This window comes from Taurulus bubalis (assembly GCF_910589615.1).
Source record: "Taurulus bubalis genome assembly, chromosome: 1".
Lineage (NCBI taxonomy): Eukaryota > Metazoa > Chordata > Actinopteri > Perciformes > Cottidae > Taurulus > Taurulus bubalis.
The window spans coordinates 29,435,036-29,462,757 of NC_136589.1; the positions used below are offsets into that span (position 1 = coordinate 29,435,036).

At 43.7% G+C, this 27,722-nt stretch overlaps 1 protein-coding gene across 1 annotated transcript; it reads left to right on the top strand.

Moving 5' to 3' along the window:
- Positions 1–831: 831 nt before the first annotated feature.
- ephb3a (eph receptor B3a) lies at positions 832–27,722 on the top strand (the record flags this gene model as incomplete). Its single annotated transcript, XM_079220371.1, has 15 exons — positions 832–895; positions 6,286–6,350; positions 8,704–9,376; positions 11,415–11,570; positions 13,431–13,766; positions 14,481–14,605; positions 15,495–15,651; positions 15,854–15,962; positions 16,243–16,295; positions 17,448–17,570; positions 18,294–18,541; positions 22,595–22,810; positions 23,131–23,280; positions 25,007–25,200; positions 27,611–27,722. The coding sequence occupies 15 exons, from the start codon at positions 832–834 to the stop codon at positions 27,720–27,722; spliced, it is 2,781 nt and encodes a 926-aa protein (XP_079076497.1).

Consider the following 27,722-nt stretch of genomic DNA (forward strand, 5'->3'; position numbering starts at 1 on the left):
TCATAAATAAATACATATTTATAGCCTTTAGACCAAACATATAAATACTAAATTATAAGGAATAACGAATTTCCCCATTGCATATACTGAATTAATAATGGAATTAAAAACAACATTAATATACTAATGCTGAGAAGAAGATGAACAGCAAGAACAACAAGAACCAAAACAAATGAAAAATGAGCGGCTGTTCTGACACGTCTCCACAAAGTGAAGCGTGTTGTGTCATGAATGAATACAGTACATGACGTAGGCTAATACATGTTACGTCGGCTACTATAATTTTGGAAAACCTTGACCGGAAGCTCGACATTCATCGTGTCTGCGTTGACGCAGCCGGAGCCCCCAGCCCTCTGAGTCCCCGTCCCAGTGTTGCCATTCCGACGCACATCCCTCACGGAGGAGCAACAGCTACACTGAGTTGGCCAAAGTGGACTACGCGATCCCTCCTCGGACAGAGACGACTCGGTACGCGGGCTTCACCCTCTGCTCGGCCGGGCAGCAGCAGAGAGATGCGCCCCTGGGCAGAGGCTCTTGGTCGGTAAAGTCAGATGAAGCGACAGAGGCAGGGAAAGGGCGCAGTGTAGCGTTCCCCGGAGCACCGCATCCACAAGTCCGAGGAATATCGAGTACCTGATTGAATGCAAAATAAAGAAGCGCCTGCTTTTTTTTATTTATTTATTGGTAGAATGGGGCGGTGCGAGCCCTAATCACAAGTGAAGACATGAGGATTGGGAGAGGAACAAAAAGCTCGGCTGTAGAGCTCTGAGTCTCCATCCACCCGAAGGGTCCAGTCTACACACCTTTATTCATGTTGCAAAAGCCTGGTTTATGACAATGGATTACTTGCTGTGGCTGTGCAGCCTCGTTGTACCCGTGGTGCTGGCTGTAGAAGGTATGTGGTTTCATATTTGTATGACTACTTTTGTCGCGTGAATGAACAATGGACTGTTTTGATGCACTCGAATTTGGCGAAAAAATACCTTATTGTCAATAATATGAGCATTAACATTAAAACACACACAGGAAACAACAACATTTAGGCTTCTATGAGCAATAGTCCAGAGTGTGTATTTGATCTGATAATCTGAGTTTAAATACTAGATCAGTCATTTGTGCAGTTTCTGTATACAGGGTAGGTGAAATTAGATCTGTAAGCAAGACTCTGTTCATGTTTTGGATAATTAAACCTGTTAATATAATGCCAACCCTCTCTGTTGAATAGGCAATTCCGCTGAGTATCAATTTGCTCTCTGATTGTAATCCAATCTACACATGTATCAGCACGCCTCGTTCCCTCAGTGTGTGAGGTGACATCCCAGTGTTCCCATTGCGGCTGAAGAACTGCCCTGTTGCTATTGTCCCTGTTGTCACACCCACAAGCTGAGAGAGGATGCCCACCTGCCCTACAGCACCAGAAAGGCAGAGACAGTACAGAGGGGCGTCCCTCTACTGTCACTGTAAAATAGAAACGCACTCCTCACAAGATGCATGCTGAAGGTTGAAACCTGCTGTTGGGGTTCAGCCACCAATCAGTGCTGTGGACGCTTAAACACGCAGACCGGAGCGGATCAATGTCGGCCCCTGAAGCACCTTAGGGACACGCATGTGAAACGCATTAGACGACAAGTGTGAATTAAAGGTCAATGGCTTAACAAGTATGCTGCAGCCCCTGAAACGCTCTCCATCACCGAGGGAGTGCTGCTCCAGGGAGAAGCCCACCCTCGCCACCGCTGCTGCTACCCACGCAGCTACTCCTACCCACCCAGCTACTCCTCTCTGAGCTGTAGCTACATTTCTCTGCCTCGCCTCCTTTTTTTCTCTTCCTCCCTGTCCAATCTGCCTCTCCTGGACCACGGCCAAGCCTGATCCCTCATCAATTCTGGTGTCAGCAAGTAAATCAATGCAGCGGCAGCAGCCCTCCAAGTCCCAGTGGGCTCTCACACCGTGATGATCAGCCCGTTTCCCCAACCGGACCACTAACTGTTACTCAAAGCTCAGGGGTTAACTAATGTTTGTCCTCTGAGGATAAACATGAAGGGCAGATCACCGGATGGGTTTAAATGAGGGGGGAAAGAGATGTTTATTTCAGTGAGTTGCATGTCGTTTATTTAGCTGCTTACTCAGTGGATTTCTACACATGGATTGAATCTGGAATTTGATTTTTTTCACATTGGCAAGTGTTTGCGCATGGATAATGCAAGCTGGACTGCAACTTGAAGTGTGTGCTTATTTACAAAAGCTACATTGATGACTTATCTCCAATTCACACCAACAGACTGCAGTAAAAGCCTCAGCAACTGGGACATTTTTATGTTGTATCGCCCTCATTTACAGTCAGCGTTTACTGTACTGTTATTTAAAAGCCCATAAACTATAGATGACCCATCAGGCATTTCATACAGTAGGCCTAATCCACAGTATCTACGTGTGTGATTGTAGGAAAAGCATTACACATTTTCACACCAATAAAGAGCTTCATTCACATTTCCCTGCTTACTATACATCAGAATATCAACAAGAATAATTATTTGTTGACCTGTAAAAGCAGGTGCAAGCAGCCCTGAAGACAGATTGAATTAGGTCAGCTTGACTGGTTCAGAAAGTGCTCATCAAGCGTCAAACTGAGCAACACACTCAACTGTTATCATTGTGATTCTATAGAGAGAAACATGCACTCAAATACAAATGAGCCACTGCGTAGATCGAGCCCAGAAGTCAAACTATTAAGAGCTGAAACTCCCGATTTAGTTTACACCTATTTATAGCCGTACATTTGATCATCCTCCGATGTTAATATTTCATATGTTTGCTTGTTGGCAGTGAGTGTCAGTGTAGTACAAGGCGAGGCCTCCCTTTCATGATGCTCTCTCAAAGTGAATAAAACATTAGCATGTGTGAGCTCCCAAAGCACCCTGAGAATGCAGTTGTGTGGCATGTTGGCTCCGGCAGGCGATCAAAAAAATAAAAATACACGGTAAATGCCACAGGCGGTGATGCTCTAAAGTTCCCACTGCAACATTGTTTTCTTACCCCAGGGGCAGACTGACTCCACCGCTGCTGTAGTTTTATGGGAGACGGGGGAGATTTCTAGATTTGAGTAATAGCAGCGAGGCGATCTCAAAGGCATTGTAAATTTAACAGGGAGGAGGAGAATTGTGGAACAAATGGGATCTTATTCAATCTCACCAGTTTCTAGGATTTAGTGGGTTGACGATAACACATTTTGGTGAATTGAGTTGTTGGCGAACGAAAACCTGATTAATGGTGAGCAACACATGAGCCTAGACTCAGATGTTAAGCTTGAAGATAGACGGTGTCATCTCTTTCAACTTGGCTAATAATAGTTTTTGTGAAAGTACTATGATACTCTAAAATCTAACAAGAGAACTTTGGTCCTCTCTTCCTCCACTGGGAGGTCAAAGGTCATGTTCGGATAGAAGATGACATCTCAAGCTGCCAGGCATTCACTATTTTGTTCAAGAATGCTTCAGCGTAGGGGAATCCTGCTTTCACAGGGGCTTGAACCATTTTTTTTTTTTTTTTACGATTGTAGGATGGTCAACTTGCTGCCCCTTCAAGTGCATTGTGTGTGAGGTGAAGCCTGTTTAAAGGAGCATCAGCTCAGGCCTGTGGTCAGATGCGGCTGAGTGGTTCTGTCTCTGCCGCCTCTGAGCAACCGGGAGAGAAGAGGGAAGGGGCGACGCACCGGTTCAGACACCCAGGGGACGGCTGGATCAGCAGCATGTAGTCCAGGAGCATTCAGTCAGCTGTGTGCCACAGAGGGTCGAGCCAACTACAACAGTTCCTCAAGTCTTACTAATCAGACAAATATTTGGGCCTAACAACTAATGTTGTTACTGTCGCTCATGTCCTCACGCATACAAGTATGCTTTTATCAATGAGTAACAGGGCTTTTTTTTGTATGTCAAGTTCTGTCAGTAAATATACATTTTTGTGTGTTGCTTATTATATTTTATGCAGAGGTGTACGTGATCTCCATTTTGATTTTAAAATCAAGGCAGCCACTTATGAATGTCATTATTTTTTACATTGAAGCACTACTCAAATGTTTATTTAAACGTTTCACTTCTTAAAACACTGCTTTCTGCACATAAACATATTCTGGTAATAAATCACATGCTTAACCACCATTAAGACATTATTAAGTCCCTACGAGTTCATGTGATTAGCTCATTCTTAATGCATCATCACTTAATGGTCGTTAATTCAAATGTACTTCATTCTCTAATTTATATGCCACCAAATTAGCTGAAACCAGTTACATAGAAAAAGCACTTCTCATATTCACACATTTGATCAGCTTGAAAACAGCTGTACCTATTTGTTCACAGAAATATAAAGATGTTTAATTAAAAACTGGTAGTGATATGCAAACATTAACATGTTGCTGCATGATGGCAATAGATGATGCATTAAGATTGAACCAATTACATAGACTCATAGATAAACAGGAATTTGTGATACACCCTACATTAATTCATGCTTTAAGTCATCATGACTGGTGTATTACTTAAAGGAGAAGTTCAACATTTTAGGGAAAATGCTTATTCGCTTTCATGTTGAGTGTTACATGAGAAGATTGATCCAACTCTTATGTCTGTCTGCTAAATATAAAGCTAGAGCCAGCAGCTGGTTAACTGATCTTAGCACAGAGGCTGGAATCAGGGAATAAATTAGCACAGCTCTGTCCAGAACAAAATCGGCTCGTAGTCTGACATAAACCGCAAAAAATGGGATTTGTTGTGTTTTAGAGGCGCTTTAGGCAGGTAGCCGTTTCCCCATTTCCAGCTCCGGCTCCTTGTGCTAGCTTTATATTTAGCAGACAAACGAGTGGTATCAATCATCTCTTCTAACTGTGCAAGAAAGCGTTGTAGTTTATTACTGCACTACAGAAAACATTGGTCAAATCTAGTCACCATATACACACAGAGTTAATATTTTGCATTGAAAGTAGGAACTAAAAAGTCCTCCCACTTGTTTTTGAGCTCGTCTGTAACTGCAGTGTGAATGTGACCACCTGATGCACGACTTGAACACAGATGTATTCCATCCTGTTTGATGCGCAGATCACTATTCGTTATCTCTCGTCCTCTAAGAAGAAGAAAAACCATTGTGGTCTCTCTAATGAACACGCAGCGCAGACTGTAAACACTGCGCATATCTCAGCAGCTACAGATGGGCCAGTGATCTATCCACTCAATCAGACTTCTGTTATTGACACACACAGACAAGGACAACACTGTACTGTAACTGCCTTTAAAGCAAAACATCTACCAACACTGTGGTGCCAGAACAAAGCCACGTGTCTTGGGAAGAGTGCTGCCGTTGTTCTACACAGGTCATGCTATTTGTTTACCCTCTCACACCCTCCTTCAGCAACCACTATCAACGACTTGTGAGCAAATGGTGCACAGCAGGCGTCGTGTCATTGAGTCTCCATGAAGAAAGCATAATTGTTTCAGTAATTATGTGCTAACAGCAACAGAACAATGGGAGTCGACACGACCACAGCTGTGGGTTAAGAGCCGAGAGAGGGGTCGCGTTCTCTGAGGTGTAATGAACTCGCCGGACCACCAATCAGGTGACGACTGATTGACAGCCTGACTACAATGCTCATTGATCCCGCTGTTTATTCTCTGCCTCCAATTGTGTGCCCAGCTCTCACCACCTCACAAAGTCGTAAAAAGCTAGAAAACAACTGCCCACATCACTTGATATAGTGGTCAGTTGAGGGTCTCAGTTCAGAGGCGTCATGCTTACAGCATCGTCAGGTGATTTTCAGGTGAAAGCCCCTCTCCCCCAAATGTGATCTATTCATTTTCCCTGTGCTCATGACCTCTGAACCGGTGCTAGTTAATGGAATATTTTCCTTCCCAAGGCATCTTGGAGGAGTCTTTGTTCTTAATTCCACAAATGAATATTGAAAGGAGTGCATTTGCGGGTACCAAAAACACAGAGAGAAAGCCTTAATTAGGCGGCATCACAGATATGCCTTGATTGTCACAGTGCTTTCAAAAACTGAGTGCATGTGGGTGGAAGTTATGAAAGAGAGGGAGAGGCAGTTTTACCTGAATCCTTTGTCAAGCAGAGGGAGAGCGTGTGTGTGTGTGTGTGTGTGTGTGTGTGTGTGTGTGTGTGTGTGTGTGTGTGTGTGTGTGTGTGTGTGTGCTCCTTAATGCTGTGCAACAATTTCATTTTGGTTCCCCCCTCACACTATATAATTCTGGTTTTGTCAACCTTCCTCCTCCTCTTAATTTGCAGAAACCCTTATGGACAGTCGGTGGGCAACCACAGAGCTGGCATGGACCACGTTCCCAGAAAGCGGGGTAAGTTTGTGTGTGTGTGCAAGTGTGCGTTGGTTTTGTGTTCTCCTTTTTTTTCCTTCATTTAACAACATTTGTTCCATTTACTTGGTAATAGAGCCCGGTCTGCCTTGAACAGCACACCTCCTACTGTTTTATATATTTGTTTTTGCAGTGCATGTTTGCTTTCCTGGATACTAAAAAGCAAATGAGAAACACATTGTGTCGAAGAAATAAACGCTTTTCTGTATTTAGAAGTATTTAGATGTAAAAAGCCTGATTAAGGAATATTATACCCTAAACAACAACAATAGAATGACAGACATGCAGATACACAGAGCAAATCCCCCCAGTGTGTAAGTGCTATTAGGTAGGCTGTACCTTGAACGTCTCCCCAGGATAGTGAGCTTAATTGAAAGCATGTGTCTGTGTCTTTTATAATATGGACCCAAGAGCGCATTACTGGCAGAAATTAAGGTTTTCAGCTGATACCCCCTGTAGGAATGGTGAGAAAATAAAACAACATGCATTTGACCCCGGGGCTAACAGCCTGACAGACATCCCCCACTCCCAGCCAGTGTAATTTGTCTTCGCTACGTGAGCGCAAAGTCAGTCAATGGAAATGGTGGGTTTCCATGGAAACGGTCTTCGGCAGCCCTCCTCCTTCCTTTCCCTACAAGGGCCGGCTCTGAATGTCCCAGCATCCATGAAGTCATATGTCACGACTGGCAAGGCAGCCCCTCTCCTCCCGCCTGACAAGCCCATACGTTCGGGGCCGGCAATTATCATATTTGTCAGGTAGTGCATCAACGTGTTGCTGGTGATTTACGACATCTAATGCTGACTCTTGGGCTCATCGTTTGGGAATAAATTGCACAGGAGCTCAGAGACGTGAGATGAGTTATGCATTATTTTCTTCTAGTTGAAATAATCAATTTCTGGGAAGCTCATTTGTTATGGAAACGAAGCATTCTGTCCGAGAGGGAATTAGGAAAAAAATCCAAAAAGATTGACTTCGCACAAGGTTATTTCCTAATAGACTAAATTGATTGACCAATGACGCCATTTATTATAGCCTATAATGCTAGTTGCCCTCTACATAGACCAGTTCCAACAACATGTAAAGCTATACAGTAATATGATTTAAATATTTTCTATACTGACACACATTCTGGTGTCCATGTCATATTAGTCCTGACGTGACTTAGATTTTTATCAAGACTACATGATAAATTGTACATCAATCAATCAATACATCAGTATACATGGTATATTAACCACAACAGATGCAAATATCTGCTGCCACGTGTTATGCGTATATATATATATATATATATATATATATATATATATATATATATATATATAAAAATATAAATTCTGCGTAATCTTAAGTGCTTAGGAGTGCTGCCACTGTGCAATCACACTGACAGCATTGCATTTAGATGACCATTTTAATAAATAACTCACTGTTTGCATTATAGATGTGTGGGGAAAGTTTCCATTTTAAGTTTCCATATTTATGCTCTCATCTCTCTCAGCAGAGATAATACATTTATATGATATAGAAACCAAATCTCCTCTTGAGACTGTTTTGATTGCACTGCAGCAGCTATAGCTATGAGCACCGCTTCCTAGGAGTGTGTGTGTGTGTGTGTGTGTGTGTGTGTGTGTGTGTGTGTGTGCGTGTGTGTGTGCGTGCGTACGTGAGTGAGTGAGTGAGTGAGTGTGTCCATACTTTGATAAAGGTCTAACCAACACATTTGTGATGATCTTAGCTGCAAAACGTCCCTCTTTTAACAAACCTCCAACACGTGACCAGCATCAGGACTGTTAGTCAAACGAGCATAATGCAATAAATGTGTTTTAATAGAAAACGGTTTTCCATTAATAGTCCATAATGATTGGAATTTTCTGAATGATACTTGTAAATTAGATGCATTTTAGCTGCAATGTATTCCTCACAGGTCACATGTACACAACCACACAGGGCATGTCTGTGTTAGTGTGCAAGTGTTGCATTTTTACATTGTGTTTATAGCAGATGACACTTTGCTGTTTTGGATGCCCTCTACATTTGAATGGTTTGCATTAGGATGCACCGCGTTTAACATTACTCCATTTTAATTAACAACATATTGGATATGAGTTTCTGCTTGTAGCTCAGTAGTTACTGAATTAGATATAGTATTGCCGTCACATTAATAAAAAGCATTAGATAATCAATACAATTTGGTCTTATTTAATTGTATTCTTAAACCTACTCTTTCCTGCTTTGTCTCCATCAGTTGTCCACATTGCTGACAGTATTACGTTTTTCCAGAGTCCCTGCTGTCATCACTTCCTTTGTCACAGTGTGTCTCTGTTGTTTCCACAGTGGGAGGAGGTTAGCGGCTATGACGACTCCATGAGCCCAATCAGAACCTACCAGGTGTGTAATGTCCGACAGCCCAACCAGAACAACTGGCTCAGGACGGACTTCATCCCCCGCAAGGGCGTGCTGCGAGTCTACGTGGAGCTCAAGTTCTCTGTCCGCGATTGTGCCAGCATCCCCAACATCCCCGGCTCTTGCAAAGAGACCTATAATCTGTTTTACTATGAGTCAGAGGGGGACACCGCTACAGAAACAAGCCCTCTGTGGAGGGAGAGCCCCTACGTGAAGGTGGATACTATTGCCCCAGATGAGAGTTTCTCTCTGCTGGAGGCTGGCAGGATCAACACCAAAGTGCGCAGTTTTGGGCCACTCTCCAAGGCTGGCTTCTATCTGGCGTTCCAGGACTTGGGCGCCTGCATGTCTCTCATCTCAGTCAGGGTTTTCTTTAAGAAGTGCTCCACAACTATCGCCAATTTTGCTGTCTTCCCTGAGACTGCTACAGGGGCAGAAGCCACCTCTTTAGTGATCGCTCCTGGGGCATGTGTGACCAACGCTATGGAGGTGTCCGTCCCTCTGAAGCTGTACTGCAACGGAGACGGCGAGTGGATGGTTCCCGTCGGCTCGTGCACCTGCGTCGCCGGCTTTGAACCTTCTGCAGACGACACTCAGTGCCAGGGTATGTGTGCTTAACAGGCATTTGGACTTTTATTTAACCAAACCTCCTTTATATGCTCAGAGCAAGTCACCTCAGTCTCTGCCCTCTTCTCTGCATTTATTGTGCGGCTCCTGAAAGGGGGTGAAGGAGGGTGGAGGAGAGTATGAATTAATGAGGTGTTGCAGAGAGGAGCAGCATACAAATATTGCAAGAGCAGGACGGGAGGGAGAGGAAGATAGCAGGAAGGCAAAAAAAATAGAGAGCCCGTAGATTTGTGCAAGGAAAATGCAGATAATAGAAGGGAAGTCCAGAGAAAAGAGACATTTACATTTAAGACAGTGTGAGTTAAAAGGTGTGAATTGCCAAAGATGGGATAGTAACAGCAGCCAAAAGGAGAAGAATGAAAAGGGAGGGGGGCTGCAGGAAGTCAAAGACAGACATGCAAAGCCCCCTCACACCTGGGTGTGAGAAATAGTGTTGAACATGCGCTGGAGAGCTCATTCGTTGCCATTTGGCGGCTCAAGGTTAAAAGCTTGCCGCCAATGCCTGATAAAAAGCTCTCCAGAGCTTCAGCCAGCGGTTGCGATGAAGGAGTGTAATTTCCTCCACGGCTTCCCGTTAGTTAATCTACAGGCAGCCATACTCATTAACACCATTCAGACCAACGTGAGCCAACACTGCCACGCTAACATTAATCACTCAGACATTTAATTTCTTACCTCAGTCCGGCCACGCACTCGCCACCTAACATTGCATGAGATGGAGAGAAGGCAAAGACGAGGAGGAAAGAAGAGCCGAGACAATGGAGAGAGAGAGGAAAACATTAGTGTATCGAAAACAGGAGAATCATCGTGCCCTCCAAAGAGGTTAATGGATTGAAGCAAGACAGCGGGGTGATTCAGCACCCTCTCCGAAAGAGGCGAGGAAAACAAACAAATAAAAGAAAATGATGATGCACTGTGTAATAGAAGAAAAATAAATCAGATCAGAGAGTGTAGCGCCTAAAGGTCTTTGTGAATTATGAGAGAAAAAAACTGTACATTTTCATCTTATCTTTTTGGGCTTTTTATTGCACGTTTTAGAGCTACAATGCAGGGCCATTAGCTGCGCTGATTTTCCTAAAAGTGCCATTGTTGGGAATTAGGGTGTAACTTGAGTTCAAACTGAAAGACCACTTAGGATAACTAGTTAATCACACTCTTTCTCACTGGCTGCTTTTTATGAGCCCTCACGCTGACAGGACAGATGTTTGCCAGAGACCCCACTTTTACTCCACCAGTTAGGAATGTGGCAAACAGTAAAATGTGGGGCTCCAGAGGCTGATATATCCAGACCTTTTGCTGCTAATCCCCTTTATCTGAATCCTTCTTTAGTGCGGGCTTATGCTGGTTTATCCTTAAGACTCGATATCAGCCAACCTTCAGCGTGACACTTTGGAATTCAAATTAATCGCTTGGACACATCGTCTAAGATTACCGCATTTTGTATATTTTTCTGATAACTCTCCTCAGCTAATTTACGTCTGGTTTGATTCTGGCCCCTTCATTTGAATTGATTTCCCGGCTTATTATAGAGCTGTTCTGCATGTGGAGGCCTTGTTTGTATTCATCCGTGTAGTTTGGAGGGCTGAAAACACAACAGACACTGATTGATGGGTTTAGGGTGTATCCCTTTTCTCAGAAGCTTTCTCCATCCCTGTTTGTCTGACAACAGCAATCTCCTGTCAGCAGCCTATCTTCATCTCCATCGTCCTTTTCCTCCTCTTCAACATGAAACTTGCGTGTCATCCTTACTCCCTTTTTGGGTAGAATAATGTCACCTGGTAGAGAGAGTGAAAATGAAAAAGCACGTGCAAATAAACAGATAAGACCTCACACTTAAGCGTTCACCATCTCTCATCAGCATTTCCTGCATAAATATTGAGCTTTGCAGGTACTTCACAGGAACTGTTTTTGTTCTGTGACAGATGTGACAGCCGCTTTTCTCTTAGATAAATGACAAGCACACAATGCTTTTGTTTTGTTCTTATTGTCTTTTCTCCCCTCTTCCGCCCATCCAGCTTGCATCCCTGGGACCTTCAAATCTAAATTTGGGGAGGGATCCTGTGTTCCCTGCCCATCCAACAGTCGCACCAGTGCACGAGGAGCCAATATTTGTCCCTGCCAGAGTGGTTTCTACCGCGCTGACAGCGACCCACCCGACTCTTCCTGCACCAGTAAGTCGTTCTTCGCTAAAAATCCTCAAATGTTCTTATGCTGAGAAAAGTCAGGGGAGTAAAAATAACATTCGGTGAATCATCAGTGCCAGGATGCATCTATCATTGTGTTTAAAAATCTAAATGTGTTATTCTTTTGCTAAGGAATCAGCTGACATATCCTTGGTGTTTGTTTACAAATTATTTATTTGTCAAATACAAACTACAAGTAGTGAAATTATTTGGGCCGAGTTCCAGAAAGCAACTAACAAATATATTTTTTTATAAAATAGAATACTACAGTGTACTTCTCCCAAAAACATTTTTTACGCCGGCTATAATATATGTCTTTACAATAACAACATCAAATGACAATGTGAAACCAATGTGACGTTGTAAGAGGGATTGCTTGTCGTGATGAACCTTGTTGTTTTCAGTAAAAAAAAAAGCTCTACAAACTTAACACCGCCTGCTCGACACAAAACAATAATTGAGACTAACGGGTGAACATAGTGGAGTTTTTAGTAGCTAAAGAGACAGACATTTCCCTCAGGAGTCGTTACAAGTTTCAAACCGAAATTGTCCGTTTGGTGGTAACTAGTCCGGTCTGGTGCTGACTGCGGCGTCCATGCTTGTTCTGCATGGACGGGCCTCTGCGATTAGTCCCAGCAGTGGTACTGATGGAGAGCGACATGTGCTGCCTTGACCGCGTGAAATCACCCCCCAGGGGCCTTTCGCCGTGTTAAATGACAAACAGGGCCCGCGACTGTCTTCCCCAGACTCTCGTCACAGGAACACTGAGGACTCTGACATTGACCAGCGCGCACAGACAGGCGGGCAGGCACTCAAGCACCACCTCCGACTAAACACGCAAACACACACAAACACATAGTCCTGACAGTTCTGTCCCTGCGGGCTGTCAGAGCCGGTGCCAAGCAGCCTGCGCTTTGTGTTGGAAGCGGTGTATTGCACAAGAGAGGCTCAGCCAGTCAATGGCCGGCAGCTTGGACTCAGTGTGTGTTTTAGACGAGTGTCTAATTAGAAGAGCCTCCACTCTGAACTGTGTGTGCCTAATTAGAAAGGACAGGACGAGGGAAACGCTGCCCAGGGCAAGCCGGCTGAGGAGCTGGACTCGGATGACAGGCGGTCTTGGCCGACAAGAGCTGATGGCCTGAGAGCCTCCCCATCAATAACAAGGGGGAGCCCTGCTCTTCTTTCCCTTTAAAAGCATGAACCAATCTTTGTTGCCTCCCACTGAGGTTATCATACTTTATTCAGGTTTTAAACACTCTTCGCTCAAGATGCAGCACTTCTTATTTAACCGTGCTGGCCTTGGGTTGTACAGTACTGATACAAAAACATGAATTTCTATCAAGAGTGGATTAGCCAAGTTCCACAAGCACCGAGAGGGGTTATGCATGGACGCTGAGTTGCAGTGAAGAGCTGTATAGGATCGTGCTTTTCATAAAGCGACATTACTTAGTGATGAACAGTGCTGTTCTGGGTGTGCATGGCAAGTTGGATTTATCCTCTTGTCTCTGAATATGTTGATTTATTCATTTGCACCAGGACGTCGCCTAGTTGTTATGTTTTTACATGTGTCCATGCCCTTTGCTTAACATTTGTTTTGGGGTATGTAAAGTAAAACATTTATTTGTGCAAAAGGATTTTATAAAAAAAGAATAGGATTACACTCTTTTCCTATTTCTGTACAGGCACTACTTCCTTTTGTTGCCTTATTACAGAGATATTAGAAAAATGTTCTCCCCATTGAGGGAGGATAATGTAAGCACTGCATAGGGAACATGACGAAAGCCTCAGTTTTTTTTTCCATTCTGCCTGCCCACCTTCTTAAACACCTACGTGTTTGTGGTTCTGCAGCAATCCCCTCGGCGCCTCGCAACGTTATATCCAGCGTGAACGAGACCTCGCTGTCCTTGGAGTGGGAGGAACCCGAGGACACAGGCGGGAGGAGCGACCTCGTCTATAACGTGGTGTGTAAGAAATGCCTGCGGGACCGGAGCCCCTGCACACGCTGCGACGACAACGTGGACATCGCCCCTCGCAGACTAGGTCTGAGGCCGAGGAAGGTGGTGGTGAGGAACCTGCAGGCTCATACCCGCTACAGTTTCGAGGTGCAGGCTGTCAACGGGGTCTCTGGGAAAAACCCCAACTCACCCAGCTACTCCACAGTCAACATCACCACCAACCAAGCCGGTTAGTAGAAGATCTGTCAATGGCATTGGATGTGTCCACAAACCAAGTTAATTCATAGAACCACTCCGATCAATACCACTTAACATCACGAGGAAACAGGCCTGAGTGGATCCTATGTTCAGTCAATGTCAGTGAGTGTCTAGTGAACTCCTGGTATCCAGAGCAGTATTAACACCAACAATAAACATTGTTGAACATGCTCAGTAAGAGCGGCAGGTGGAAACCCTCTCAGGTGGAGCTCTGCTTTGCTGAGGGAGTTACAGTAAAGGCAGATAAAGTGTTATACTTTAAATCTCCACTGCCTCTATTCAGCACTCTGTCAACCGGGTGTCTAACGTTACATCACTGACAATGTCACCTTTCAACATCTCTACTTAATATGTGCATCGTCATCATCAACCAAACTGCTCAGCACCTTTCACAGACTGTAATCACTCTCCCAGTTAACCTGCACTTAATCCACCTTACTGCAGTTTATGGACCCAAGACAATGACTATCAATTGAGTCACTTTCAGGCCTCACAAATCAATAAACTGCTGAACCGTGAAGGTGACATGTGTACCGTTTTTCTTAAACCGTTATGGTTGAAGTATTTTGAATAATAATTACCTTACTGTGATGGTTTGTGACTTCTTGGAAACTTAAAATGACAATGACAAGTATCAGTCCAGTACCTGAGAGTGTAAAGTAAACTGTGTCCCCTCTGATCGCAGCACCTTCAGCAGTGCCCACCGTCCATCTGATGCGGTCCACCTCTGACACTCTCAGCTTGTCATGGCTGCCGCCTGAGAAACCCAACGGGGTCATCCTCGACTACGAGATTAAATACTATGAGAGGGTAAGCTCTGACTTTTTGGCCTCGATGTAGGTCACAATGCTCTCCTTATTGACTCTGAAAATCTGTTTTCCCTAAAGCATTTTTATGGATGCTGAAAATTGGTATATTGAAATGTGTGCGGGTGGGATTGGTTGGGGGGAGTTTAAAAAGGTCTATTGTTGGAGATTGTGCTGTTCAGACAAGGGAACTGGGGATGTAAATGCTGCAACATTGGTTTGATTAAATTCCCTAGTAAAGCCGTGTACCATTACAGGGTGTTAGGACTGAAAACAGCACTGTTTAAAAAGAATGCAAGGGTTTGTGTTGGTTCCAGCGAGGCCAGTTTCAGTAATTAGTCCATTGTTTGAAGACTTTAAAGGTCAGTAGGTGCATAACGTACATTTTATTATCCAGTTCAGTGCTTTCCTGGATAAACTATGAGCAATATCTTCAGTATATACTATATATATATGTATATGTCCATACAAATGAGCAAATGTGTGTTTTATTGCTTTAATTCAGCTTTTTAATTTGAGGATTGTGTGTATGTTTTTTAAGCTAATTTATAGTCTTGCTTTACATTTTGGCAATGTAACCTTTGTTACAACTGACAATTAAAAGGATAAATGATAAAAGAAGACAAGATAGGTTAGCTATCATTAGCCACCAGGAGCTATGGGTCATACCGGAAGCAAAACCTTTCAATCTTTTGAAATGAGTTACGGTGCGTTTTATTTCTCATGAATTCAACTTTCAATTTGTAAGATGAACAGTGTGTCCTTCTTTCAAAGGTTACTGCTTCATAATGCTAACTGAGCACCAAAAGATTGATTATTTGCCTGCAAGCCATCTGAAAACCATCAGGAGGCACTTGACTCTGCTGCTTTAATGCTCCTTTGTTTTACTTCAGGGCCAGGCGATGTCCCACACTGTGACATCCCAGCACAGCTCAGCCAAGGTGGAGGGGCTGAGGGCCGCCACGCCCTACGTAGTGCAGGTCAGAGCTCGCACTGTTGCCGGTTACGGACGCTACAGCAATCCCATGGACTTCAGCACCAGCCTCCACAGTACGGACACTCCTCCCTCCTCCTTTACAGTCTGTTATTGATGATCTGCTGCTACAGTTTTCTTAATAAGGGTTCAAGCTTAGTAATTTTATTGCTGCCTTAATTGGTAGCCATTATACTTCCAATGCAGGGCACCCTTCAATCTCTTGAATAGTGTTTCTGCTGTTATTTACATATTTGTGTCTGTATGTGGTATTTGCAGGTAACCCTCAAAAGTCGGTGCAGGACCAGCTGCCTCTCATCATCGGCTCGGCCTCTGCAGGTCTGGTTGTCATCGTTGCCTTGGTGGTCATCGCTGTTGTCTGTCTTAAGTAAGTGTTTGATTTATATTACTTACAGCCTGAACTACATGCTTCTTTTTGTTAGTTGGACTGTGAACAAAGCGGCTCATTAAATTTTAAAATGCTTTCAAAGGGTTTGTAATCCTTTAGCTTCAAAAAGGAGCTCTAGAAGAGAAACAAAAAACGAGCTGCAGCAGTCGGTGGCTTCAACTGATAGTTGAGTTAGATATCAGTTGAATCCCTGTATATGTGGAAAGGGTCAAGACTGACGATGTGAATGTGACCTTGTTTATGTGCTACTTGTTTACAGGAAGCAGCGCAGCGGCTCAGAGCTGGAGTACACTGAGAAATTGCAGCAATACAGTGAGTTTATGTGTTCAGCTTGAGAACTGTCTCCTCTGTGGTCTTCTGGTCATGCCAGCACAGTTAACCAGCTGATTCAATCAATTATCCAATCACCTGATTGAGTCAGGGAACTATTTCCCTATTTACTCGGAGGAAGTCTTGATCATGTCTGATGTTTCTCATGATACTCATTCTTATATGTGAACTTTACAGGATATGTGGCTGTATTGCATTTTTATGGTGTATTATTAATATTATCCCAGAATAACATGTGGAAAGGAGGTTATTTAAAATAATAATATACCATTTGTAAGGAAATCCATTTTGTTATTATACAATCAAAATATATATGAAACAAAGTTTAAAGGGAAGTGGACACAGCGTTGGAGGCACCGCCCCTTTCGTTCTTATGAAAGTTGCTCAGTTGCGCATGAAGCCTGGTCTTATGGAGTATAAAATCACCTGGATCCTCCGGCGATCTTGAGCGTCCATGGAGCCCGTAGAACAAGCACACAAGCATTTGCTTTCACCTCCAAGCCCTCGGTCCAGCCTCATTCTCGTTCACATGAACGGAAGAAGGAAAATTACTCTGGATTCAGCTTTTATTGCATTTTACAACTTTTAGGACTTTAAGAAAGGGCTACTCATGTGTTCCTCCTGGGACGTTGATTTTCTGAAAAAGATCAATAAATAATAATTATCCACTGATTTACAGACGTCTCTTTCCCAATGTCTATGAGGAAATGTACTTTTGGGTTGAATGGTATTACTTGACGTAGCCAAAACTAATTCCACCATTCGACCACGACGTCAAATTTGCTTCAAAGCCTGACTCCCCAGCCTTGAAAAAGCACAACAGGTAGTTTGTTTGGAAAACACAAATGAGACAAAACCTGTGAAGTGAGCTTTGGACTAGCTGTTTCCTACTGCTGCAATTCTCTATGCTAAGCTAAGCTAACCATCTCCTGGCTGGAGCTTCATATTTATCATAAAGACATGAGTGGTATAAATCCTCTAATCTAACTCTCAGCAGAAAAGCAAATCATTTCCCCAAATGTCCCATATATTGAATCAAAACATTTAAATTGAACATCACTTTGATATTCAACAGTTATACTACCAAGCCAGGTATGACTAGATTCTGACTTCTCTGTGACCTTTTGCTCCCAGTTTCTCCAGGGGTCAAAGTGTACATCGACCCCTTCACCTACGAGGACCCTAACGATGCCGTCCACGAGTTTGCCAAAGAGATAGACATATCCTGCGTGAAAATAGAAGAAGTCATCGGTGCAGGTAAACAACCCCATTCTTTTTGTACAAGAGGAGGGAGAAGGATTCAGGTTTATTAATCATTCATTTGAGCTGGAGTGTGCCATCAAGCCTGGAGGTCTGTTCCGTAAGAGAGTACTCTTTAGGAGAAAAGTGTTGGGATTCACAGAGTGTGCATGAGAGCTGCTGGTAGATGGTGGATAGGAATTAAGTAAAACAAAATCTCTGTAGCTCTTCCCACTCTAGTCTGTTTTTTTTCTTCTTGCTTTCTCCACCGGCATGTTGTGTCCTAACTTTACCTCTAATGACAGTCTGCTCCTGCTCGTTCAACCTTCCTCCCTTTTCTCTTTCTCTTTCTCTCTTCCTTGTAAACACTCGGTCTCAGGCACCAAATGCAAAACCCCCAAGTTCCTCGCTCGTCCTCTCTCTCCCTTCACCGCTCCCAGGTTGCACAGTCGAACGATACGGGTCACCCCCTCTCTCCCCAACATCTTTGACCCTTGACCTCCCGCCCTTTCTTCTTCTCTTTTCTAATCCTCTCCCACAGTTGAAGCCGACCCTCAACTCTTTCAAATCAGCTCCTTCACTCCCGAATCCGACCAGTAATGTTCCCTCTCCCTGCATTTTCCCCAACTTCCTCTTTCCTTCCACTCCTCTTCTTTCCTCTGCTCACTCAACCCATCTCTCCTCTCCCCCATCACCCTCACCCCCTCCACCCTTTACCCCCACCTTGTTCTCTCAATCCAGGTGAGTTTGGTGAAGTTTGCCGCGGGCGTCTCAAGCAGTCCGGTCGCAGGGAGATGGTTGTGGCAATTAAGACGCTGAAAGCCGGCTATACCGAGCGCCAGAGGCGGGATTTCCTCGCCGAGGCTTCGATCATGGGTCAGTTTGACCACCCTAACGTGATCCGGCTGGAGGGCGTCCTGACGCGGAGTTGCCCCGTCCTCATCATCACAGAATTCATGGAGAACGGCGCGCTCGATTCCTTCCTCAGGGTGAGTTTGGTGGGAGGTGTGTGCCGCAGTACCTCTGACAGAGAAGATTACTTTCTGTTTGTAACAAAGCTGAGACGAACACACACACACAGACCGTCATTCACGACACCTCTGGGTTATCGGACTGTTTTACTCTCTGTGAAACACCCCGAGGCACTCACTTGCTGAGTGATAGAGATTAAATGTGCAATATAACGCCTGGAGACAGGCATAGTGTCTCAGCTTGATGTGACTGACTGATGCTGACAGGCTTTTCAATGCACAAACTCCTGGTGGAAAACTGTCACAAAGCAGACCGTTGGATCGGGTTGCTTCAGTGTATTAGAGAGTCCTGGTACGACTACAGAATACATTACTGATCAGAGTTTTCCGTTCAGACCTACCGCCACCTACACAAAACGCTGAACAAAAGCAGGATAAGAAATGAGGTGTCACACAGTACATTTGCAGCTGCGTGGGGGCTATTACATGTCATTTACATTCGATAAAACGTGTTATCCTGCATGGCTGGGCTGTGAAGAAGTCTACTTACTGTAATGTTCAGCTGGAGGAGGCTACTTAATGCTTCTGGTCAATCGATGCCACACTGCAGGTCTTAAAAGCAGTTTGTCTTTAAGTGATGTTCAGCTGCTTGTTGCATAGATGATGAATCCGTGATATAGATGAGCCTTGACATTGACCAGCTTGTTTGATAGTCTTTAACGTCAGTGGGTTTATTGCCATATAACCACACGTCTGCAGTTCAATGCCGGCTGAGGACCTTGTATATTGTACTTATTTCCTGTCTTTAGAATTGTACCCAAATCAAATTATAATATCTGTGAATTTATGATTTAAGTATAAGCAGAACAGTGAATTAATTTATTCTTGACAGTTGATAATACTTGCTGCTACAGACACATTTCAGCTAATACAAACAATATCCACTTCTATCATCTAGGGCTAATGGAAAAGTCATTGACAACCATTTAGAAATTGTAATATTCACCACTTTCTGCAATTCAATTAATTAATTACACACACAAAAATGCTTCTTAGTTTGATATCACTTTGAATCGGAATAGTTTTGTCCAATTGTTTTGTTTTGTCCTTTTTAAAAAAAGAAGTTTTTTTGGGGGTGTTGGAAAATCTTTTAGACCATTATCAATTGATTCATTAATCGGGAAAATTATCATTGTTATTAATTGATAATGAAAATAATTGTTTGTTTTCGCTGTACTTTTCTTAATATCTTGCAACGGGTGGAATGATGGAATGTAAATATGTTTCTCAGTAAAAGCCTTAAATATATAACATTACATTTAATTTAGCTGACGTTTTTATCCAAAGCGACTTACAATAAGTGCAATTCAACGGTTTTACCATGTCCTAGATGTAGATTTGACCCGATTTGTTCGTAGCACGGTACGCAAGTACCAATGTTTTGAAGCGGATGCGGGCGACCACCGGTAGCCAGTGAAGGTCGCGGAGGAGCGGAGTAGTTTGGGTGAATTTCGGAAGGTTAAAGACCAGTCGAGCTGCTGCATTCTGGATGAGCTGCAGAGGTCGGATGGCAGTAGCAGGCAGACCTGCCAGGAGGGAGTTACAGTAGTCAAGGTGCGAGATGATCAGAGCCTGGACGAGAACCTGTGCTGTCTTCTGAGTGAGAAGGGGACGTATTCTCCTGATGTTGTACAGCATGAACCTACAGGAACGTGTTGTAGCGGTAATGTTGGCACTGGCAGTCAGGGAGCTTTGACTGTCGAGCGTCACACCGAGATTCCTGGCAGTCAGGGTCGGAGCTAACACTGAGTTGTTGAAGGTAATAGTGAGGTCGTGGGCGGGAGAGCCTTTTTCTGGAAGGAAAAGTAGTTGCGTTTAGTCAGGGTTCATTTTCAGGTGGTGTGCGGACATCCACTGAGAGATGTCCGTCAGACAGGCAGAGATTCGTGCTGCTACCTGTGTTTCAGATTGGGGAAACGAGAGGATCAGTTGGGTGTCATCGGCATAGCTATGCAATTAATATTCATAACTTCTCAAATGTTATAATGTAATGTTATTTAACGCCTTACAGACTCTTTGCCAGAGGAAAATGCAGTGTAAAATTGGCAAAAAAATAATAAAGAATAAATGAATGAGACTTAAATGCTGAATATTGGTACTGCTGCTTAATACTCAGCCACAGACACATTTTGGTTTGAGAACGGATACCTACCACAAACAATAGTTTTAAGTAATGCATCAAGCAAAATTTTGCTGGTAACAACTTCTAAAATGTGTGAATTTGCTGTTTTGTGATGTTGCTTAGGTACAGCAAGCAATTTGAAATAGCTTCAACCATATTTGTTAGATAATCACTTATTAATTATTGTGTTTATAACATGTAAAACAAAATTATCACAGTTCTCAAGAGCCCAAAGTGGCATCTGAAGCAAATGTTTGTCTTTTTTTTTCATGAAGAGTGATTTAATGGATATATAATTGATCAGATGACTGGCAATTATTTTTTCAGTTGCAAACATCCCTTTGGGCTCTTGGACATTGTAATGGACACTACTCTATTTTGTTACATTTTATAGATTAGACAATTAATCTATTATTTGAAGATGATTTATCGATAATGAAAACAATCATTAGTGGCAGCCCTACATCTGAGAGTCCAGCCTGAGCCTCTTCCCTCCTTCTCACCCACTCCTCTCAGTCAGCTGTCCCACACATAACACACAAAACTCCAGCCTGTGCTGTCCTCACTCCCGCTCTCGACACTTTCACACGGCCCGTGACTCAGAGGAACTCTGAGTTCTGCTCAGACGAGGAGGCCGCGGAGTTAACTCGCACATGCACAAACTGTCCATGCGTGTGACGCGCTTGAGACTCCGTTCCGCTGCTCCCCGGAGACATGGACACACTTACGCACACACACGACATATGTACATGTAGAGGCATTACAGATATACAGCCGTAACACCCACACACAGACAGACATATGTACACACCACTATGGCCTGCTATGAATCATGCATGTTTACACATCCATCCATTCTGGCTTGTTTTGCTGTCAGACTTCATTGGAGTGTGCCGACTACAAAGCCGAATGTTTATCGTTTTCTCATGTCATGTCTTGTGTTCTGTGCTTTCTCATTGTGGAGTCAAAAGAGGGATGGATTGTGTCGGAAATTGTTTTTCTTTCTCTGTGTACATTACATATTCAGGTCATGAAAGAAAACCTCACAGCGTAGTTTAAGCTTCACTCATCCATTTATTTTAATATCAGATAATTGTGTATTGACATTGAATTGATTAGTTTCAATTCACACACATCAGGTTTCATGAGCCGTCACAGGTTGGAGGTTGGCTGATGTATTATGATCTGGAGTTGATCCCACTATGTCGCGCCTCGCACGCGTGGAGAATTGAAAAATTAAACCCTGAAAGCCCTAATCTCAGATTTGTTTCATGCTTCTTTAATTTTAACATTAAAGGGCAGAATTCTGCAAATCAGGGACTTTAAAATGTGGAAAAATAAGCTTTGAGCAACACGCCATTCGAATTCAGTCGACGAGACAATTTTGCTTTAATGTTCGCAAGCGAGAAAAATGCAAACAAAGCTTTGTGTTAACACCCGTGCACTGCCTGTACCTGTGTTTGGCAGTCAGTTGTGCAATTGAACAAAATACCTGCAGTTGTCTGTTTTTGATTTCAGCATTACAGGTCCCTTTCTGTTTTTATGTGGAGTCAATATAGAGCCTTAATGTGTTTAGCACGACAGTAAAGATTCTAATTAATCAGCTAATTGGACATCATGCGTGAAAAGGTCAGCCTACTCTGACTGTCAGGAGCAGCCGTGAAGCATTATGACAGATGTCATGTTTATGTGGCCTCACTGACTGATTGGCTCGTTCTCCTCCACCTTATTTCCCATGCTTGTCCCCAGCGTCTGTTTCCCCACATTTCCACACATCCTTGTTTCTCGTTCTCATTTTTCATTCCTTGGTTTTCCTGCTTGTTCATTAACGCCTCTCCTGCTCTCGCCCTCCCCGTCCCTTCGATCTGTCTCCGGCTGTGTTTTTGCAGCTGAACGACGGGCGCTTCACGGTGACACAGCTGGTCGGGATGCTGCGCGGCATCACCGCAGGGATGAAGTACCTGTCAGACATGAACTATGTTCACCGAGACCTGGCCGCCCGGAATATCCTGGTCAACAGCAACTTGGTCTGCAAGGTTTCCGACTTTGGCCTGTCGCGCTTTCTGGACGACACGTCTGCTGACCCCACTTACACCAGCTCCCTGGTCAGTGTTATGTTTGCTAACTCTGAGTTTGTCCACTCTGTGCATGTTTAATTGAGCTTGTTAATTTGATACCCTTCACTTGTTTCACATATGGACGCATGAGTGCCAATATTTGCGCAAGCGTGCGAGACCGTCTGTGAAATGTGTATTAGTTTCTTCATGTGTGTGATGTTTTAAGACTGCAGTCTTAAAACAAGGTGTTGATACCCCCTCTGTGTGTGTGTGTGTGTGTGTGTGTGTGTGTGTGTGTGTGTGTGTGTGTGTGTGTGTGTGTGTGTGTGTGTGTGTGTGTGTGTGTGTGTGTGTGTGTGTGAGAGCAGGGAGGGAAGATTCCCATCCGGTGGACGGCACCAGAGGCCATCGCCTTCAGGAAGTTCACCTCTGCCAGTGATGTGTGGAGTTATGGCATCGTCATGTGGGAGGTGGTTTCCTATGGAGAGAGGCCCTACTGGGACATGAGCAACCAGGATGTGAGTCAGCTCAGTCTCCTGTTACAAATATATATAATATACAATATATCTACAGACCAAATGTACATTCAGGGAGTTTTATGTTTAAGTTAAGGGCTGGCTGAGAGTTTCTCTGAGCTGTTGCAGCTATGATTTCCAGCGTGACATTTTGGACCTGGGCCTGTTCTGCTGCCATTATCTCCTCATTGCAGTTGCTGGTGCTGACGTGTGTCTCTGTTCTAGTTTTTTACCACCTTATTTACAGCCCTACCCTGCCCACCCTCTACAAATCCATACTGCAAAGCCTCCCTCACATACACAAAGGAGAACTCAGGAAAATGCTCTTTTTTTTTTACGGGCGTTGTTACCTGTAGGCTATCTGCACTGCACAGGCATCGTAACTACAGCAGTGAGCTCTCAGGAAAGAAAGAGAAATCTCTTGGTTCCTCCTCCCTGAACAAAGTACTGAAGCATGTGTACACCTCCACTTTATTCTCTGGGGAATGTCTGCTCTGTATTGTGCTTCAAACAGACAGTTGTAACGCTGATAGCAATAAAGAAGAAAAAAAAAGAAGTGGAATGAAAAATGCCAGAAATGTATGTATAACTTTCATAACAAACCCCACATGCAGTAATGAAAGCATCAAAGTGGGGGCACTCTATTGTTCCCAATAGCCTTTGTGCCACAGTCATCGCTCAATAAGCAACAGAGTCAACAAATGTGAAATACAAACAGAGGTACTCGCCAGCTAGAAGCACGACATAAAAATCAAAGGACAAGCAGCAGGAGAAGAGCGGTGCAGCAGAAATGTTTTATTGTTCCCAAATGGCAGTTTTTTTTATTGTTGTGGGGGGTTAAAACCCATACAGAGCTTATGGAGGGAAGTGTGGTTGCTAGGCAAAATCAAATCAATGAGTGAACGTTTTTATCCTCCACTTATTGTCTCTCCTATCAATCATGCCAGTTTTGAAGTGACAACTTGGAGAATACTTGGGAATATTGTTTTTGGAGTTTTTTGAAGATGCTGAAAAGAAGATAGGAATGTTTGACAGCATGAGACAAGAAGCGGTCGAATGTAGGACATAATGGTTTATTCTTCCAACACACTAACAAGGGCCGAACAGAGTGAGCATAATATAAATGAGTCAGAGCCGAATGTGAACACTTTGTTGTAAAAGCACCGCATTAAATTGACTATATCCTAGGTTGATATTTTGCACTTTACCGCATTTTCAGTCGATCACTGTGGTTAAAATATTAAACATATTTGGATGGATCGCAGTAAAATATTATACTGATATTAATGGTCCCCAGAGGATGAATTGTAATAAATTTGACTTTTCCTTCAGCGCCATAATGTAGTTGACCTTTCAGGTTTGGACTCAAATATCTTGACAACTGTTGGATGGATTGCCGTGAGATTAGCTACAGATATTCATGGTCCTAATAAGATACATTCTAATAACTCTGATGATTCCTTAACTTTACTCTCGCACCATCATCATCCAATACCGTGTTTAATGACCACATATCTGCAAAATGTACGACATTCCCTGCAACCTCAGCTGTAAATATCAACATGCTAACAGGATGAATAAAGATGATGAACACAGTAAACATCAGTGTGTTAACATTGTTACAAAGCGCTTGTTAGCATGTCAATGTTAGCATTTAGCTCAATGCACCGCTGTGCACAGCTGTGCATAGCTTCCCAGAGATTGTTAAGAATGACTTGCGGTCCCTCAGGTGATGACGGCAGTGGAGCAAGACTACCGACTGCCCCCGCCCATGGACTGTCCCATGGTGCTGCACCAGCTGATGCTCGAGTGCTGGATGAAGGAGAGAAACCTGAGGCCTAAGTTCTCCCGCATCGTCAGCACCCTGGACAAGCTCCTCCGCAATGCCGCCAGCCTGAAGGTGGTGACGAGCACCTACTCGGGGTGAGTCCACCACATGCAGAGGAAGACTATCGTAGCTTCTCCACACACTCCTCTTCAGTAAAGAAAGATTCACTTCATAGTTTATCCCGTAGCATTGTTTTCAAAGTGCTTACATTGAAGTGAATGGAGAGAAGTTTCAAGGCGGATGGAAAGTGTTTTTCAAAATGTGTTACATCTCCCCCTCGCTCTTTTTAGGAAGAGCAAAACACTTCACTGTTGCAGCATTTGCAATTTTGCTGTGAGATTCAACAACCTTGCAGATGAACTTGCTGAATTTACTTCCTAAATAGCTGCAGAAAAACGTCTCGCAGGGTTTACAGGCTTTGTGTCGGCAGTTATACCAAATGGATATTCATCTGCATTATGAACTTGCAACTTCTGACCATTCTGAAGAATCTCAGTTCACAACAGCAGCCAGAGTTTACAGCAAATGCAGACACTGATAATAGATTTATTCGCGAACATATTTACAGGAACTTTCATCATAAAGTCTTTATGTTGGCTGCGCTGTTGGTTGTGCTGTTGGCTGACTTGGCAGCTACTGTGGCAGACCTTTGTTTAAAATACATGCAATATTCTGCTAGTTTTCAATATAGGCATTTTATGCTTTTTTGTTTTTTCCACGATAACAGCTAACGGGGTGATGCAATTCTCTCTCTTTCACCTTGTGTGAAATTGTCCCCTGTATTGTATATGACGGCTGTGAAGTGCAGGCTCCTGGTGCAGAGATGAGCGGTGCTGTGCCTTTGGGTTGTTGGAATAAGATGTCACAGTAAAAGAAATATATGGCTGGCCGAAAGAGAGGCGCACCAAGGCTTGTGCTAGTTGGGTTTGGCTTGTTTTATGCTTTCGGTTGATTTGGGAAGATATTTCTTTGAGCTGAAGGCTTTTACTGTCAGACAGTCGTCTGCTTCTTTTTCTCTGACGATTCCCTTGGAAGTTTAGATGTTGACTTATTCATAGGTAGCCATCCTCATGGTGACAAGTTGTTTTTCAACTTTGTTTTCAGAGCAGTGGCTTCAAACGTTCCAGCCATTTTTACTGACGCGTTTGTTCTGAATTTTGTTAGCCTGGCATCCAGTCAATTATATGATTAGTGCTGGTTTAGATGCTAGATCCTCAGCTCTGGAGGGATGTATAATGAATCAAGCACACATCCTCAACTCTGTGGCTCCGACTATACTATAGTTTCCTGTTTCCGACAACCACAAAAGGCATAATTCATACATACAATATCCAGATTTTGTGCCAGCTCCTTGGCTCACTGTTTCACTCTAACACAAAGCCCCAAGGGCGATTCCTATGCCAGGATTTGGGCTCAGTGAAGCTAATTGTGTGTGGAAATGTAATGGCTGACCTCGGTTTAATTCCCCCTATACTTGGCTGGATGCTGGAATGTAGGTGATAGGACAGACAGCAGCCAGAGCTGCTGATGTGGAAAAGCAGGAGCTGATGAAGTGTGAGTAATAAGGGAGATTGAGGAGAAGCTAAAAGAGAGGAATGTGTTTAATTAGGTTGCTAATGAGCTTTTTAATGCATCAGGGGAGGGTGAAATGTGTGTGTGTGTGTGTGTGTTTGTATTTGTGTGTGTGTGTGTGTGTGTGTGTGTGTGAGTGTGTGTGTGTGTGTGTGTGTGTGTGTGTGTGTGCGTATGTGTGTGTTTGTATTGTGTGTGTGTGTGTGTGTGTGTGTGTGTGTGTGTGTGTGTGTGTGTGTGTCAGTGTGTGCCTGTTATGCTATGCTACGTGTCGCTATGTACAGATGACATGCCAATGATTAATTTATGGCCTCATCTGTATGCAACAGCAAGGGAGATAGACAGAAGAGCGGGAGGAAGAGGAGGAGAGAGAAAGGATCATGTTGTCGGAGCATGATTTCGAGAGCGTTTCCCGTGTTTGAGTGTGCGTCTCGGCGCTCGCTCCTGCTCACCTGCCATTGGCTGTTCAATGATGTTGGGGCAGATAACGGAGGGAGAGAGAGGATATGAGATGCAGCGCTATCTGAAGAGTATCTTCTGCGTCGAGGGCCTTAAAAACAAGGACACTGGCCGAGCAACAAAGGACACACGAAGGCTGCTGCACTTTTTCCAAGATAGCTAAGAAATATGTTGAATTTGTATTAAAACTGATGAGTAGATTTGGCTGGGCATTTGAGCTGGACTTTGTTTATGGCAGATGAAGCTCTAGATCAGCAGATTTGAGCGTGTCCTCAAGATGCTGTATTTTTATTGTTTATAACCATGAGGTCTTAGGTCTGTATATATACGATGCAGAATTTACCTACGCCACTAAAATGGATTATACCGTTATCCACCTTCAATGAGAGCACTTAGTGGAGTAATAATGAGCCGTAGCTTTTGTTTAAAGTGGCTGTGAACCTGCTGCTGACCTGTGCGTCTTTGTGTTGGCAGGGACCTGCTGCGGCTTGGAGGGACGCTGCCGGGACACAACAGGAAGAGTCCGGAAAGCAGTGAGGAAATCGTTCGGCAACAGATGAGCCAAACTCTCCCCATCAGAGTGTGA